We start from the raw sequence: 18301 nt of genomic DNA, 5'->3' as shown, positions 1-18301 counted from the left end.
ATTCACTGTAGCATAATCGAGGAAGAATTTATTCATTGCACCAACAAATGTTGCTTCTAATGTAAATGTTGGCATGTAAATATTGTTTTGAAACACACTTAATTCTTGAGTAACAGACAGATTGTAAAACCTCAGGTTATCTCCCTATGAGCCCTCCACACAAAAAGGCATCAGGAGCCACCGGTACGAAAGAAAACACTTGACCTAACCCTACATTTTCCAACCTGTTTTAGGACACACAGATGCTGGTTGCTGCCCAGCCGCCTCCTCCTCCCCATCCTCCTCCTCCTCCTCCGCCTCCTCCTCAGCAGCCTCGGTCCCGCCCATCGCCACCTGGCTCTACTGCGCACCGCCGACTGGAGGCAGAGTGCCGCTACTCCTCTTCCCCACGCCAACGGAGAAGAAGCAGAATACACGGAGCCCGAGACCCAGGGTGCGTGCGTGAATCTTCCTCATATTCAAAAACCAAATTCTTCGGAACCGAACCCGATGCTTAAGGGATATTGGAGGACTGTGCGAAGACTGGAAAAAACAAACAAACAAACAAACAACAACAACAACAACAACAACAACAAAACAATTAACCAGACGGGTGCCCTGCGCAGTACAGCATCCTCCCTCTGCATCTCTTTCTCATCTCCCCCTTCTTTGCCTCTGCGCTTCTACAAGACTCCCGGCTCTCCCACCCCGACTACCCCCAGTGACTGATCACTTACTGCAAGCCGCGAGGTGCCCCTCTTTTTCTTTTTCTTCTTCTTCTTCTTCTTCTTCTTCTTTTTTTTCGGAGTTTCAACCACATTTCCGAGCTGCTGGGAGTACACCGCCAGAGCCGCTGAGAGCTGGCCGGACTCTAGTTTTCGTCTTCCCGATACAGGCGGATCACCGAGGGGACCTTGCGCGGAGTCAAAAGGACTGGAAATTATTTAACCCTCTCACATCGACGTACCGCATGGTGGGAATTTCTGCCTCTTTTCAGTGTAAGTGCTCTCTTGCTCTCTTCACATAATGGTTACATTTTTTTTTTTTTTTTTTTTATCCTAATTGCACCTCGGAGTGTTTTGTCCCACAGACGCGTGCGCTCCAAAATTATATATATATATATATATATATATATATATATATATATATATATATATATATATATATACATCGTCTGACTCAGTAAAGAAAATGCACATGTTTAATTTGTAGCCTTGTTTGATGCATTTTAAGGTAAAATAAGCAGACGGCGCGGCGCTCCACGGAAAACGGAGTGGCTTGTAGAAATCTAGCGCAATATTATTTATATCTATGTTTTTTGGTAGAATATTTACGGACATATTTATTCTCAGAAATGACCCGAGATGACAAACGTGCATTGTATGAGTGGTGATAAAGCACGGTTCGTCCTAATGGGGAAAAATGAGCCGAGCAGTTAACACAGATTTCTGTTTTAATACATTTAATGCGACCACATAAAGGACGTTAAGATAATCCACTAACCCTCCATCGTTCCTGGAAGACTGTATCTTGGGGGAATAACCCATAAGTGATAAAAGACCGTTTTGTCTGAATATTGACACCAGCTGTCCCTGTCTCCATAAAAAAAGCTTGGACCCAGAATGGACAGTTGTTCACAGGCAACAGGCAACTTGAGTTTATTGATGGAGTTTGGTGATCCACAGCCTTCAGTCCTGGCCATCTACAGAAAACACAGGCTACTGTTATTCTAACGAGGCGTTGTCAGCACTGGGCCCACAACTACAGTAAAAGATGTTTTAAAAATCACGTATATGATTTCACTGCTCAGCAGCACCTTCTGCAATTGGCAAAATATTCTATAATTCTTGATAATATAAGTTGATATTGTACCATTATGTCCACACACACACACACACACACAACAAAAAATGCAGTTGCTTTGGTGCAAAGAATTTCAGATACAGCAACTTTGCCATTCCTCTGTTTTGTGGATGTCTGCCCCTGCCTCCTCTCCTCTCCTCTCCTCTCCTCTCCTCTCCTCTCCTCTCCTCTCCTCATCCCTGCTTGGGGGGGTCCTGGGAAGCATTTGGAGACTTTGCATTTCAGAGTTTGCATTTGAAAACATCCTCCGGAGCTCTGACACAACTGTCACACGCATCCTCTCCAAACCCTTGTGAAGTTTCCATCTCCAACTGCTGTGACTTTGTCATCATCACATGGCAGAAAAGCGTATAAAAAAAAAAAAATCTGAAAACAGAAAAAGGAATCTATTCTCCGCTTTTTCTGTTAAGGGTTCAAATTAAAGGCTCCGGGCTATATTTTCCTCCTGTGGGAATCTTTTACCCTGGCTGGGAAAAGAGCAGACACGCGGGTTAGGGAGGGAGGCTGCCATGGCACAACCCTATGGCGATGCCCGGTTGTTCTCACGGCTCAGATTAGAGAGGGAGGAAAATATCTCCTGGAAAACCACAGGGCTTTGGACATTTTTTTTTTTTACTTCATGCGTGCCAGAGTCTCATACAAGGCTTCCAAGAATGTGATTGTTAACTTTATTTAAAAGTACTGCAGTATCAGATGAGTTAAATCCGAGGAAAGGGATAGTTTATGAGCAAGTTGCATTGATAACACAGCAGTAAAATGCTTTTATTGCCTTGACGCATGTGTAGCCTATCTATGGGAGACTAATTGAACCAATCCAAGTCCTATTTTTTCATTCTCTTAATTTCTTTTTATTTATTATCATTGCTTGTCATTTTGATTTACTGCAGCGGTCACACAAAGCGACTGGGTTAAGCTGGCGTCATTTATTGTGTCATCTGTTGTTGTTTTTTCCCCATCCTTTACCACTGGGACTTTCATTAAAGTGGTGACTTGACTGAAAAGACCATTACCTGGAGTGTGTGTGTTTGCAGAGATAAAGCAAGAGGGAGAGACAGGGAGAGAGAAGGAGTAAATGAAAGGTAAACAATGCCGGCGATGAGGGGCGAGTAAATGATAAGTGGTGTTTGCAGGTTATCGTGGCGTTTGTGTGCGCGCGCATGCGACTGTGCAGCCGTGCACCGCACAAACGTATTAGCGATAGCCGCTAACTCTCTGCGGTCCAGGCTCTGCAGCATCGGCTAGCACTTCCAGGGGCCATCTGCCCAGCCACCAGCCTGCCTCACACCTGTTCCCTCTCCCTCCTCTTTCCCCCTCCCTCCCTCCCTCCCTCCCTCCCAGCTCCAAGGCTGTGGGGTCAAATGCATCAGACCGCTGCTCACACACATGGACAGCCTTGCAAAAAACGATGGCAGCCATTTTATTCGCGCCTTCGCTCACACACGCGCGCGCACACACAAACACACAGAAAACAGAAATCACACCCGCGTGGCGTGCCCCCGTGTTGGCAGCCTGGACGAGCGAAAGGCTGCAAAAAGTGCCGCGTCCCCTCGCACACTTACACAATGTGGTGTGCAGATGACACTCGCTTTGGTTTCGTTATTTGCATTTTTTTCCTCCTTTAGCTCTTTTTGATGTCAACCACAGCTAATAGCGTTCTAGTGGTTTGTATTGCATCCAAACACAGCTTTTTAGATCACAGCAACAAACAATGAATTAGTATTATTTCAGAGGGACTACAAACACACACGCACACGCACACACACACACACACACACACACACACACACACACACACACAGATTTCCCCTTTAGCCGTCTGAGGCTCCGGCGCTGTGATGTAATTACAAAGCACTTCTTTTAAGTGTGACACGCAGACGTTTGGATGGGGGCCAGGTTCGCTATGCAGTGAATGAGCGATGATGAATCAACAGAGTTAATAGGCGGACTACATCCACGCTCAGCTGTAAGCTCATCATTCCCTGGATCACCTGGATTGTTACTCATCTGGTGTAACTTGTGGATAAGGCGATTTGAAGGCGTGCGTTTGGTCAGAAGGTTCTCTTAGACTTTGGTTTAGCTATGGGGGCTCTGGAGCCCATCTCAGGAGAGAGCAGATTTATCATTCCTCTCATTTATTTTTAAAGCACCACTAATGACGTACGTCCATAGACGTAGTGGTTAAGACTGAGCTCTCCCAGATGTGAAGAAGCGCTGTCAGGGGTCAAATGTCACCCGCTGAACCGGAGAGTAAAACCTGCGTCCCGTGCACTCTCCTTAAAGATGTATAGATCTGTCCTGATTATTCAGAGCCGTCTGTTACCAAGTCCCAGAGAGAATTATAGATGAAACCGTGGTGCGTGCGTGCTCACTCATACACACACACACTTACACACACACACACACGGCGCTGTGGATCGATAAGCCCATTGATGGTTATCAGTGTGAGGGCAGTTCTCTTCACTGCTTATTGAATTTCATCACCCATGAAAGAGCAGCAGTGGTATAAAAAGGACTCACAGGTAGGTGTGTTTCTGTGAATGCATTTGCGGCCCACTGTGTGTGTGTGTGTGTGTGTGTGTGGTGCTCACAGAAGCGAGAGGTCTTTGTTTTATTGTAGTTGTGAGTTGGCCTTTACTGGAGCTTATTTAATGTCAACAGTGAGCCCCACAAACTGATTTTATTGGCCTTGTTCGTGTTTTTACTCCAGATAACATGAGACTTATAGGGCAAGTGAAGAGGAGGCCAATAGGTCGGGCGGCGCAGTTCCAAGGACTTTACGGCTCGGCCCACTTAGGAATCGAATCAGACCGATAATAGATTGGTTGCCGATTATGAACAAATCCAACGTCTCCCCCCCTCCTTAGATGGAGACGAGAGACAGCTGGACAGGCGGTGCCATTAAAGACAAACAGCTGGGAGATGCAGTTGTTGAGATGTTTAGGGAAGGCTGCTGACTGTATCTCCCACACTCCTGGGCTCAAATACAACACACTGACAGACGTGTGCAGGACAATATAAAGCGAACACCGCTCACTCGGTCCTCTGTATATAGACTGGGATTGAGTTGCTAATTAACTTTACTTTCTCTAACTGTATCGCTCACAGGCAGACTGCCACACACACACACACACTCAACACACACACACACACACACAACCTCTCTCTTAGGCTCCTTCTCATGATGTCTGTCCCCTCTCGCTCTCTCTTTCGCTCTCTCTCTTCCACTGTTTATTTTCCTGCCTCCATCTGGAGTCGGCTGATATTGTAATCGCCCTAATGCACATTGCCTTCCCCTCTCTCTCTCTCTCTCTCTCTCTCTCTCTCACACACACACACACACACACACTCACACAAACACACACACAATGTGCCATCCTGACAAGCCCCTTTTCTTATTCCCAAAGATAAGCCACTGGATGTGATTGTGTGTGTGTGTGTATTTGTGTGACACAAGTGCACACACGCAGGTGTCTATACAGTATGTCTAATGGATACAAAAGGACACACACACACACAAGTGTGTTTATCCGCGCTCTCTGCCAAAGGTAATGATATTGAATAGGCATTTCTTAGTGATGTGGAGCGGCAATAATGGTGGCCGAGTGAAGATGTTACCCGTTATCGCTCGCCTCCTCAATATTCACCTGTCACCCAATTTACACGCAGAGATTAGACGGAAGGAAGGGAGAGGGATTCAAGAGTGGCGACGTGAAAAGTGGGTCCGTCACGTCTTTTGTGTTTTGCCACGAAAAGGAGAGGAGAAGTGTGCGCACGGGCACACGCAGGAGGAAACGCTCGCGCCGCCGCCTCCGGAGGCTTTTGTTTTGAGATTTCGGAGACGTCGGGGAGGTGAAAAGTGTTACGTGGATGGCGAGGACGCACAGACAGGTTTGATTGATGGGTGGTGCGAGCCGTGAAACCGTGCGATTAGGAGCCTTTTTGTCTCCCTCGTTTTTCGGGGGAGAGGACAATTGTTGAAGAATGGACCGGCTTGCTTTTGCTACCACTCCATAAAACCTGACCATAAAAGTCGTTTTTTTTTTTTTTTGTCCTCGCTTGTGTGTTCGAGGAAGGCAGAGGGGTGGAGGGGTGGGTGCAGCTCTTAGAACAAACAAACAGACAGGCAGAAAATCAGACAAATTGACAAAGAGAGACACAAAGAAAGGGGAAGTAGATAAGAAAGAGGGACAGAGAAGGCAGGGAGAGACCTCACCTCAGCCCCGTCACGCTTTAGCAGTTTTAATCACCTTTAACTGAGGTTGCGTCCCCCATAAAAACTCCACATTGTTAACGGTGACCTACATGAACATGTGAAAATAATTCCCTTTCTTTTCCTTTTGTTACATTTTTTTTTCCCACCAAAAAAAAAAAAAAAAGGACATAATTTACGACCACCGTGGCAACTTATAAACTTGGATGTTTGATTTAAAACTCTGTTCTCGCTCATTAATTTTGATGAATGGATTTGGACAGTCCACTTTATGAAAAGGGCAGCCGCTGGAGTGGAGCCCTGGCAAGCCTGGTAAAAAGAAGTGTAATTAAGATCAGCAGACAGGGACAGGGAGAAAGAGAGACGTGTGGATCAATAGATGCAGACAGTGGACCCTGTGTTTTTTTTTTTTTTTTTCTTTCCCCCTCCGAGTATTGACGTGCTCAGTCAATTACGTCGAGAGAGGGAAGAGGAGAGGTGGGGAAGTGCGAGGCTAGGAGACAGGGCATGTAATGCTCACATATTGTGGACGTCTGCGGCAATATGTGCATTTGGGAGTAAGTGCAAACAGCTAACACGCATCAGCATTTAATGTGTGTTTCTTTAATATTCATAATTAAAGACGACAGTCAACAACTGCGCGGCAGACACTGCTGTTCTCCACCCGCTCCGAGCCTTTTTATCTTCCATCAGCAGACACAACGAAATCATTGTTTCCTCTCCTTGCTGGTTAAAATCACACCACTACAGCCAAATAATGAGGCTCTTTTCTTTTGTGGTTGAATTTGACTTGCATGATGGGGATTGCACGGAGATAGGGCTTCCAGCTGTTGTCTGTTAGTGTCACAGACAAACAGGGAGACGGGACAATGGGACGACGGCCATCCGCTCCGTCTGATTGTCTTGTTGTCAAAACCGACAGCAGGTGCCTCAAATGATAAACGCGGAGTGTCAATTATTCTGAGGATGGGCCATTTTGGAAATTGGTTCGCAAGAGAAAGAGGGAGCGTGGCAGAGGGGACAGTGGGGGTTACGTAAAGAAATGGTAGGAGCTGGTCTATTTTCCCGAAATGGGGCCGAGTAAAAGCCCTATTTTGTTTAACTTCTGATGCATGTGCCCCCTCATTCCCATCCAACCTTCAATGGCATGAATCATAGCTAGCCACCCTGCTAAGGGTTTGTTTGCTAACAGTCATTATGGTCCATTTATCTAAACAAAATTTGATCTATCTATCTATCTATCTATCTATCTATCTATCTATCTATCTATCTATCTATCTATCTATCTATCTGTGGTGTCATCTGATATACTTTCATGACCCCAGCTGCTCCTATGGGTCCGCGATTGACAGGCCTGTAATCAAAGCATCTGTCCCGTCCCCCCGCCACCCCGCTGACGTAGTCTCACCATATGGACGTTCCTCACTCAGCTGCACATTTTTATAGCAGCATAGACGACGGGTCTCCAAGGTGACAAGCCTCCACCTTTACATGTATTATATGAATTATGCTTTCGGCCTCACACGCGCAGGACGTCCACGCTGTATGGCAATGATGCACCTTGACATTTACAGCGTGTTTTCGCGTGTCTCCCGCAGCGTACGGATGTGTTTGTCTTCTCTGCGTGATAAAGCCATTTTGTGGAAGAATCCAAGTTTTTTTTTTTTCTTCCCCAAGAGTTAAACAGCTCCAGATTGCAGCGATTGCAACTCCCGGTAACATGGAGAGTCTATGCAGCACGGAGGAGGGAGAAGGGCTCTCACGGAGCACTGAAACTCCAACAGAGAGAGAAAGAGCATAAATCCATCTCCCCTTGTAAGGTCCGAAATTTCTTTGCAGATGTTTCAAGATGTTTTGGCCCAAGTGATTTTAATTTCTTGCCCATCTGTCTTCCCTCCTCCCCCTATGTCTCTTTATCAACATCTGGTTTTCGGTGCGGCAGGGAAACAAGTATCCTTTATAACCCAAGGGTTCCCAGTTCCCCCTCTGCTTGTGCTATTAACTTAACCTCAACTACTGCTCTCTCTCCGCGCACACATTTGCCCATATGCTAACCATTAGAAAGTCATACCATTCAGAAAATGTAATAACTTTCAGTTAGAGGCAGAGATAAAGTATTTTGGCTTCTTAGTTCACTCTTCACTTTTTCCATAACTGCAAAGAATTTGGGGTTCTGGTTTTCATGCCTCCCCTGTGAGAGGACAAATTACTGCCTAGATGTTAGTCTGAGGATGCTTTAGTGAGAGGGAAGCCTCTTCCCCTTAAGCGTTTTGAGTGGTACCCTTGGGTGTTCATCTGCACCTCCGTTACACATCTTCAAGTGAAGAGCATAAAGCTGCTACTCAGGGTGATAGAGTGCAGGAGAATGGATGCACACAAACGTTTCGCTGAACACATTATCAGCGCCGCCATACTACGACATGAATTAGCCATTTCCTCTTTGGTGGTATTAAATTATAATAATTCACAGCTGTGCGAGTGGATCACGTGTGGCAATGCAGCTGCAACTTCATATTTGCAAATGTAGCAATGCCACACATATAGGCCTGACCTGTGCGTCCCGTGCACACACGTATATGCAAGTACGCAGGTGTGCGCTCACCAAATTGGCGTCTCACATGCTCACAAACGGCGAGTTGTTGAATATGCAAACAGCGACATGCAGCTCAGAACCATATGGCACGGCTGTCAATCGAAAATGAAGGCATGCCGAGCGTTCTTTGAGCCGGCCATGTAAGCTGGTGTGCAACATTCTTCATGTGCGTTTGATGGGGTGGTTGTATATGGCATGCACACACACACACACCAAAACATCTCTTGTACGCCTAAACGTACACACGCTCCCATTCCACCACATACAAATGTCCTACTTTTTGTCATTTAGTTGCTTAACAAAAGCACGCTGAGCTCATTGTTGCTGCCAATTATGTTCCATTAAATCTGTGTTGTTCCTGTAACACAACACAGTCTCCTAGAATTTCACGAAATGAGCGTTAATACAAAAATACGGCATTTTTAGGACCACAGCGTGTAGCATTTTTACCACTACATCTAAATTAAAGGCTTCTCTAAACATTTAAGCAAGTAAAGCCTTGGTTCATTGCCAGCTATACAGCCCACGGCTACGAGATGCAGCCACACAAAAACATGTGCCCATACAGTGACAGATGCCCCTAACTGCTAAAGAGACTAATGCATTAGTCGTGCACCGCTCCGGGCTTTTGACTCGTAGGGCAATAACAAATCCAAGTCACCAGCTGATCAAGGGTGGAGGGCACCCACGCTTACATGTGTGTGTTCATCCCGAGCCCATGTTTATTTAGCATTAGCATATGAAAAGGATTACACTTGTAGCTAAATATAGCCAGTTTGCTTTAATAAATTAGCACAACTACCCAACAAACACTTCCCAGATCTCTGTTTTCATAGAAATCCTCTATATTTACAATTGTTTCAGTATGCAATTAACACACTTAATTGGTTTCTGGTCCAACCACCATGTTACCAAGAGACCTGCTTTTGTGTCTTGTAGACCTGTGTTTGCTTGGTGCGTTTGTGTGTTGTTGTTAGGGGCGGGTGGTATCTTCATGGGGAATTGACCGGAAAGGATTAGATTGTGATTACAAAAAGGGGTGGGGAGCCGAAATAGAGATTGGGCGGAGAGAAAGGTGAATGGGGACAAGTGTAGCAAGGTGACATGGAAGAAGATATCCATCACGAGGGGAAACAAGGTGCAGCCTGTGCCAAAGTCATTGCCAGAAATCTACTTTACTGAGATTTAGATGTGAAGTAAAGACTCTGATCTAGTATTAGATATTAAGGATCTGAGATTCATTTGATGTCATTATCCTGGACTGAACTTCAGTTTGTTGAGGGCGCTGACTCTTCAGCAGGGCTCGTCGAGACCAGTGGAAACCGTCCAAAAATGATGGCATTGAAGATTGCAAACCACATTATTAGAAGGGGCGAGCGAGATCTGTATGTTTGCGGCTCTGATGTCAGCCTGTTGGAGTGTGCCAGTTGGAGAACAAGACCCTGAAAATGGAGGGAGTGGGAAAACTGAGTGGGACACATTGAGTGAGTGACCCGAAGCGGCTGGAGAGCGATGCCAGGAGCCGCAGAGTCGAGGGAGACAAACATAGCGACAGACAGCCGAGAGACAGAGAGAAATACCTCATATACCATGTTAAATAACTTTACGAGTTTCCAAATTGCTGAGCCGCGGGTACAAGCTTCTGCTTTTAGACCTCCAGTGTGTGTTTTTGAGATCTGACTTTTTTCTCTTTTTTCTTTTCTTCTGTTAGACAGCCAGTAACGCTTAACGGCCTCCATGCTACGAGCATTTTCACCATTCGGGGGGAAAAAAATAACATATGAATTCAGTCAACCTATATTTAACTAGTCCCTGTCAAGGAGTTCACACAGCAAGTCTTAACCACAGCTACATGTGAGCCACAGTATGCACTATATATAGCTCCTCCACTGTAATAGAAAATTATAGTGCAACCGGATTACGAGGTTGGTAAAAATGCTGTTTTCAGTAGTATGTGGAGGAACTCTTGTAAAATGTGACGTTAGCCAGCAGCTGAAAGAACACCTTGTTTTTCAGAGAGCAAGGACAAAACATCTCGAATTTACTGCTTTGTCTCGTTTGAAAGCCGTATTTTCATTCACACCCTGCAAATTGGAAGAATTTGGGATATGGATTTGACTCTGTACGAAAGCTAAAGTTTTACGAAAAATTAAAAAAGATTTTCTAAAAGCCAAATTTTACAACACGGAAGTGGTTTTTCAGCACTTCAGATGTGACCGTAACCAACGCACTGAGGGGCACAGATAAACGTAGACATGCTCATACACCCTCTAACATCCCTCAGTCTTTTCAAAACCATCAGTTCTGAGGCCGCTGAGTGGTTTTGATTTAGGACTCTTTGTCTCTCTCATTCTCCTGAGTGTCTGAGAACAGCAGTTATGGAGTACTTGTGCTGGAGGAAGAATCAAGAACGCACTGTTAAATTTTACCAGCTGGATGCATGGTGACTTTGGTTCAGGGTGAGACAGCCAAAAAACATATGCTACTGAAAAGATTCTGGTATTTTTTTCTGTTGGGCTTGAAATAAAATAGTTGATAAAGCTGGGTTCAATGTAACAGTATCTGTAAGGAAACAGGTGTCAAACAGGTGGCCCTTATTTAATGATGAAGCATTGTGCTGTTACTCAGAAAATCTGAGGAAAATGAGTCATTCAAGACATTCCTCAGAAGAATTGCAAAAATATTTGATTAAAAAGTTGATTAAGGGGAGAAAATATGTAAAGAAGTGTAGAAAACGATAGGCTGCTAAGCTTAAATGCGCTCACATGCTTTAAAATGGCAACCAAAACACAAAGACATGGATGAAACTACCATTTGAATGGATCAAAGTTTAACCAAAATGGCCAAGACTTGGCCGATGACACCACCTCCAGGAGATCAAAGACGGTCTAAAGTTACCTGTAAGTACTGCAACAATTAGAGGACGCCAATGTGAAGCCAAGCTATCGACACTGAAACTCCCACTGTTGCAAAACCGAGGTTACAATTTACCAAAAAACACACATTGACTGGCCTAAAGAGCAATGGTGAAATCTGGGGACTGATGAAAGCAAAATTGTTCTTTTTGGGTCCAGAGGCAGCAGACAGTTTGTCAGATGACCCACCAAAAAACAGAAATCAAGTCACAGTTCACTGTGAAGCATGGTGGTGCAAGCATCATGATATAGGGATGTTTCTTCTACTATGGGTTGGGGCCTATATTCATGGAAATGCCCGTGGATCAATAAAACAACAACACCAGACAATGCAGAAAAGGTCCAGCGTCGTAGTTCCAAACCAGCAAGATAAATGTTATAGAGTGTCTAGCCCGATCCCCCAGACTTTAATCCGACACAAAACTTGTGGGGTGCTACTTCTGAGGAAAAACCAAGACATAGGGAGGAATTGTGGAATGTAGCCAAATGGTCCTGGATCTGAAGTTGTCCTCAGAAACAATGGTTATACAGATAAATAGTTTAATGGTTCATACTAAATGTATGAGTTTGTACAGGCAAATGCAGATACTGCTAGTTTTTTGAACAGCCTAATATTTCTTTTTTTTTTGCTTTTTCGTCACTTTCTGTTAAGTAGTAACAAATTTGATAAATATTTCTTCACGTTTTGATTTGGGACAGAATGTGCAATGTTCCCAATGGACTGGTATTCATGGAAACAAAAGGTATTATAAGGATTTTGAGCTTTACTCGCTTTTTTAAACACACTGCTATTATTTTGAACGCAACTGTATGCGAGTTGAAAGAGTTATTGGTCACTGTAATGTTCGCTGGCGGTAACACAATCTCTCTGACAAATCTTTCTGTGCAAAAAAAAAAAAAAAAAAAAGTATTAAATGTATTTGTAAGGTTCAGCAGTCATAGCAGTCTCCTGCGTTCTTGACCTTTATTCTCCCTTTCCTTTCTGCTGCCTGCCATTGTCTCTTTTCTTTCTCTGTCAGTCTGCGGCAATGACAGCCACCTCAGAAATGCTTAAAAAAGCACTTTAGCATTCACCTATCTCTGCGCTGCATGTGTGTATTTGCATGTGCATATGTGTCATTTGTGCGCGTGTCCTTTGATAGTTGGGAGAGCATATCTGCTGCACTTGTTGTCATGGAAACAGTGGGCACCGTGTGTGTGTGTGTGTACGTGTATGTGTGTGTGTTTCACTGAAGACCCCCCAAAAAACAGAGCCAGGAGCAGGTCTGGTCAGGAGTAGGACCAAAGCCACATTCTGACATCTCTCGCTCTTGTGTAATCCACTTCTTTCAGTTTGTCTGCGTGGCCGGCTCACATCATTAAGTTCAGAGACTACCGCTATTCTGGTCTCACTCGCCGTTTGATGCCCCAGGCGGCGTCTGAGGAAGCCAGATAGAACAGTACGCTTACCCAGGGCAGGAGCCAGGACAGTGGGGTCAGGTCCAAGTCCGCTGGTAATCCTGCTTCCCTCCTCCATCAACAATCCTTCATCCGCCCACCATCGCTACTGCTCCAGCTTTAATTACCTGAAAACAAGCGAAAACATCCTGGCCCCGGAGACAGAGGACTAGAGAATGACTCTATCATGTTCGTGTGCTGCCGTGTGTACAAGTTGGAACATGTTTTAGCCCTGGGAACAAGACATTCATCCGAACAGCTGAATGCTCTCTTCCACGCAGACACAAACACTGCCCCCTTCGCACACATCCTGACCCCGACCAGCCAGCCATCCCCACCCTTCTCTGCCTAGCTGCCTGGGATCCCATCCTCTGAGCGCCCATCCTCTCCCCCCCTCTTCCACGTTCCTTCTGGTTCCCTTTCTGGTTCCTGACCAGCGCGGCTATCTCTGAAAGGCCGGCGGTTCCTCTCATTCTGCCGACCCATTGTGTGGTGCGTTGGGCTGGGCCCTGGGCCCCAGGGGCCGGGAGCGGAGCCAGGAATGGCCTGGTTCCTGTTGCTGTACTAGTTAAAGGAACTGTGGCACCATTTCCATTAGTCGTGCACAACAACTGTGAAACTGATTTTAGGGCTGTTTTTTTTTTGTGGAAACGGTCACATCCATGTAAGTCGCTTCCCTCATTTTGGGAGGACGGCTTTGATAAGGGGATTTGGGTAGTTTAATTGGATGCCTTGGGTGTTAGAATAACTTAATAACACAATTTGTTCCACAACTGTTGCAGGAAATATCAATGTTGTACATTTAAAAATGATGCAGCTCAGAAGTGAATGCCTTATTTTGGGTCAGGATTTAGTGGAAGAGAGACCCACAGGGAACAGTTAGAGTGAAAAGCAGGTACATTTGCTCATGAATCTAGTTATTTCTGACGCTATTAAAGAGATAAATACGTGTTAAAATACTTTTTAATAAACCACTGCAGTAGAATTCTCTTATACTGTTAAAAATTAGCAGATGGACAGCAGCACTTTGGAGAATCTTTTGCCAACTTATTGCCAGATAACAACTTAATCAGACACCGAGCAGGAATGCCCACGCTGGTGTTCCTCGAGGTCGCCTCGAAAACGTCCTGTCTCGTCCCTTAAAGGCAACTGAAGCTACGCCCACGCCTTATGACAGAACCGAGACACACAATTAAGCATTTGTGCTTCAGATCGCTGCGCACAGTCTCCGGTTTCGAAAGGGACGCGCACATTATTCATCACTCACTAACAGCCACGACCATCATGCCCGGTGGCGCCTCTCGGTGTGAGCAGCCCACTCTGTGCTTGGCTCAGTGTGGCGTGTTGCACGGAGTGCTACCTTAGCTAGTGCACTCGGTTAATTATGACTGCCAAGCCAGACTGTCACAATGATTCACTATGGAGAGGGAGAGAGGGGGTGGCGGTGGTGGTGGTGGTGGGGGAGAAGAAGGGGAAGGAGAGAGACTTGGCAGGTGTACAGATGTATCGTTAGCGCCACCTACTGATACGCAGGGACGAGAATAGCATCTCAAAGAGAGACTTGAAGGAAACTTGATTCTGACAAACTGGATGTCATTCTGTCTGTATTGTTACACATTTTTCCTTGCGCTCGTTTTCTTGTTCTCATTTATTCTTTTCAAAAGCCTCCTCTCTGCTCTCCTTTATTCTCTCTCCTGCTCCTACAGCGTATTTCTCCTCAATCCTTCAACACCCCGGCACTCCCTTTTCTTGCCGTCTTGTTTTTTTTTTTGTTTTTTTTCTCCTTTTTCTTTTTCTCCCTGTCACCACTTCTCTTGCCGGTGTCAGTTGTGGCGTCTTGTGTACTGTTGCGACAAATCAAGCGCCCCATTCATCTCGTGTCATCTGTGTTAGAGGGAACTGTAAAATGCGCGCTCTCCCCTCTCTCCCCTCCGTCTCCACTTTATCATCGGCGAGCAGATCAGATTGGAACTGGGCCAAGTCACTCAGTGCTGGATAAATAGAAGGTGCGGGGATTTATAGGACCGGCGGAGGTTGCCCACGCCGAAATGAAATGGGGCAGTGTCCTTTTGTGCTCTGTGCGGTTTATTTGCTATAGGTCCTCGAGACACGGCGGTAGGCGCAATTTAAATTGCCCCCACTCTATTGCACGCACTGGAGAGCTGATGTGCGCGGCAGCCTCAGATCACGCGTCCGTAATCCGGAGCTATTTTGTGCTCTCGGGACGTGCCTTCTTTGTAACCGTTAACAACTCTTCTACGACAGTGGTTTGGAAATGAGCAGCTGAGATTGGAAGAATCCAGCCACCCGTGCATGCGCCCCCTCACTCTCTCTCTCTCACACACACACACACAGGCCCGCACACATTCATGCGCCCGCAGCAAAAAAAGTCATTTGTTCTACCTCATTAGCATGTATTGTGGCGAGCGGGCGTAACACTCTGAAAGGTGAAATGCGTCCGCCATGAATAGCACACCAGTCGGCAGAGGAGAGGAGAGGAGAGGAAGAAAAAGAGGGGGGGTAGAACATGGGGGGCGGCGGTGGTGCGGGAGGGAGGGAGGGAGGGAGGGAGGAGACTGTCCAGATGGCTGGGGACCTGCCGCACACACGGGGAGTCTCTTGCTCGTTTTTTTTTTTTTCTTCTTTCTCTGTCTCTGCTGATTGCACCTTTTCGACTACATCGCCTTTCTTTCTGCAGCTCCCTCTCCTCTTTTTTTTTTCACAAAGGCTAAGCCCATATGTAACCTCCAGAGTTGTTGTTGTTCACATGCAGCCACGGTGCACACACACACACACTCTCAGAGGTAATGTGTGACCAGGAGGCAGAGTGCAGTTGAGTGCAGCCCACTGGAGCGCCTGTTGTGGCCCACTGCACTTCTTCCAGACAAGCTGGTCACCTTCTTTCCTCCTCTCCTCCTTCGCGTCTCTTTCAACCACCTCCTCCTTTCCCCTTCCCTCCACTCGACCTGCTTTTTTTTCCCCCCGCAGGTTGCTCAGTTTTTGTCCCCTCTCCTCTCTCCATCCTCTGAAGTGACGCGCGCCTGTTGACTTGCCCTTAATTAACGACCCGCGTGGGCATGGAGTTGGTCGGATGACCGGCCGCCTTGGAGCGTGACGCGTTTTGGACGGCTTTCACATATCCTCCATCTCCAGTTTGATGACTTGGGTTCGACCGTGTTTGATATGCAGCACCGAGGCTGTTTCTGGCAAGTTACATCAGATTGCACTCAAGCTGAGGCCATCTTTGGTCGGTCGCACGGAGGAAGAGTTCTGACGTTTTGCCCTGATGTTCCCTTTCCCTTTCTCTCAGTATTATGTAGCGCTGCCAGATGATCTCCTCATTTATCTTTCCATCTGAGTATGTGCATCACTGTGCCAGCCTTTCAATGACTGTCTCTTTCTCTCATCTTTTTCTCTGTTGATCCCCTCCGTCTCCATCCCTTCCCCCTCTCCTCCGCAGTGTTCTCCCCTTTGCCTGCGTCTCCCTCAGACTGTGTCTTCCCTGTGTGTCTGGTAGAGAATCACTAATGGTCTCCACTGGGGTGTAAACTGTGTGAGGTTCTGTGTATTCTGCAGGCTGTGCACGCACACACACACACACACGCGGACGCTCATCACATTTGGACAGCAGCGAGCAGGGGTTAGTGTGAAACCAAGACAGGAGAGAGGGAGCAGCAGGATGGAGGCAGACATGTCTGCTGGGCGTGCGCGGAGACATGGTGTAACTGCCATGACAGTCCAAACGCAGCCCTGTTATTTACATGCTCTGGCACCTCCATGGCTAATTCTTGCTCTCCCTTCACTGTTTTCTCTCACACGTATCGCTCTGTGCCATTAAACCTGCACATGTCGAGTGGCCGGAAGATGTCCCGTGGGACCTCAGTGTGTGTGTGCGTGTGCGTGCACGTGACAAAGAGAGCATTTTGTGTGTGTGTGTGTCTCACTCCATCACCCCCGCTATTCAAGTGCACCTCATTGACTCATCATTGAGTTGGCCCTCCAAAGCCCTATTGAGTTTACCAAGTCTTCCACAAAAAAGTCACTCCCACCCTTTCTTGCAGCCAACCCCCCCCCCCCCTCCCCGCACACAGATCCACACAGGATGGCTCCGTCCCACACAAAACAGCCTTGACGCTCCATTGAAATCCACTTAGCTAAACGTTTTCTCTTCATCAGCCACCGTGCGGCCATTCAGTTTGTTAACGCGCCTGTATGACGGAAGCCTTTTATTTGCCTGTTTTGAATTTAAGCCCATATATTAACTCATATACTGAGAAAGGGGTGGCCTGAATCGAGGGGGGGTTGCTGGTAGGTAGGTAGCGGGGGAGACGGAAAGAGGGAGGCGCATGCAAGCTCACTTAAGGCCACGGCGCTGCAGCTTCTCCAAAACCCGACTTGTTTAATTCTTGCATAAAGTGTGCTCGCGACGCTCATTCACAGACACACTCGCACACAGAGAGAGTAATTTAACTCAGCACGTCTCGTGTCCTGTACAGCTGTAAAAATCTGGTAGTTGCGTTTCGCCTCCAAACGTATTTGTCCCTTTTTTACAAAAGTGTTCAAATGGCAGGGAATGCCATTATAACAAACCGGGGAAATTATAGGCATTACAAAATGCAGACCAATGCAAACAATCAGCGCTATTTGGCTGCGGAGCTCTGCTAACGCTTTTGTAGCTGTCAGTCGGATTATGTGTTTTGGCAAGCCTCTCGCTTAAGTATTTGTTTGGATGCCGACGCTGTTGCTGTTATTACATGTTTTTGTTGTGGATGAGATGGTGAAAGTGGGAATTGCTTCCAGGCAATCTGGGACAGGGGAGCGAGGAACAAGTGGTTTGAAAAGATTTTAGAGAATCCTTCGTTGGTCCAGTGAGCCAATAAAGCCTTATCAGATAAAAAAACAAACTGTGAATGGCATGGGCTGGGTAACAGGACAGGTCTTCTTGGCACCACTCTTGACAAATAATCGATAACAGATCTCTGATTACTGGATATGTTTAGTGAATGAACTGAATCCGTCGTATCAGTGTCTGCTTATAAAAGGAAATATGAGCTTAAAGAGCGAAACCGTGTTCATGTGAATGTGAGTCGTTTCAGGGGCTACAAGTTTAAGGGGGAGCCAGGGGAGCTGTTGTTGCCGCTCATCACCACACGCACTCTATACATTCTCTCCCTCATCTGTCTCCATCTCCTCTCTTTGTGTCTCATTATATTTCTTCCCTCCTTCTCCTCCATTACTGGCATTTTAAGCGGCTCACTGGGGAACTCGAGGCTTATTGTTTTGCAGTAACGTTGCGATGCTTTG

General features: G+C 46.3%; 1 protein-coding gene across 4 annotated transcripts in view; it reads left to right on the top strand.

Moving 5' to 3' along the window:
* The first annotated feature begins 360 nt into the window (after positions 1-360).
* runx1t1 (RUNX1 partner transcriptional co-repressor 1) overlaps positions 361-18301 on the top strand; it is a 55139-nt gene continuing 37198 nt past the window's right edge. For all 4 annotated transcript variants that reach the window (XM_047604826.1, XM_047604824.1, XM_047604825.1 and 1 more), the window contains exon 1: positions 361-977. In XM_047604826.1, the coding sequence (XP_047460782.1) occupies positions 950-977 (28 nt within the window). In that variant the 5' untranslated portion in view covers positions 361-949. The remainder of the gene's footprint in view (positions 978-18301) is intronic.

This window comes from Mugil cephalus, chromosome 14 (genome assembly GCF_022458985.1).
Source record: "Mugil cephalus isolate CIBA_MC_2020 chromosome 14, CIBA_Mcephalus_1.1, whole genome shotgun sequence".
In the NCBI taxonomy this organism is placed as follows: Eukaryota; Metazoa; Chordata; class Actinopteri; order Mugiliformes; family Mugilidae; genus Mugil; species Mugil cephalus.
This window is presented reverse-complemented; position numbering and strand designations above follow the sequence as displayed.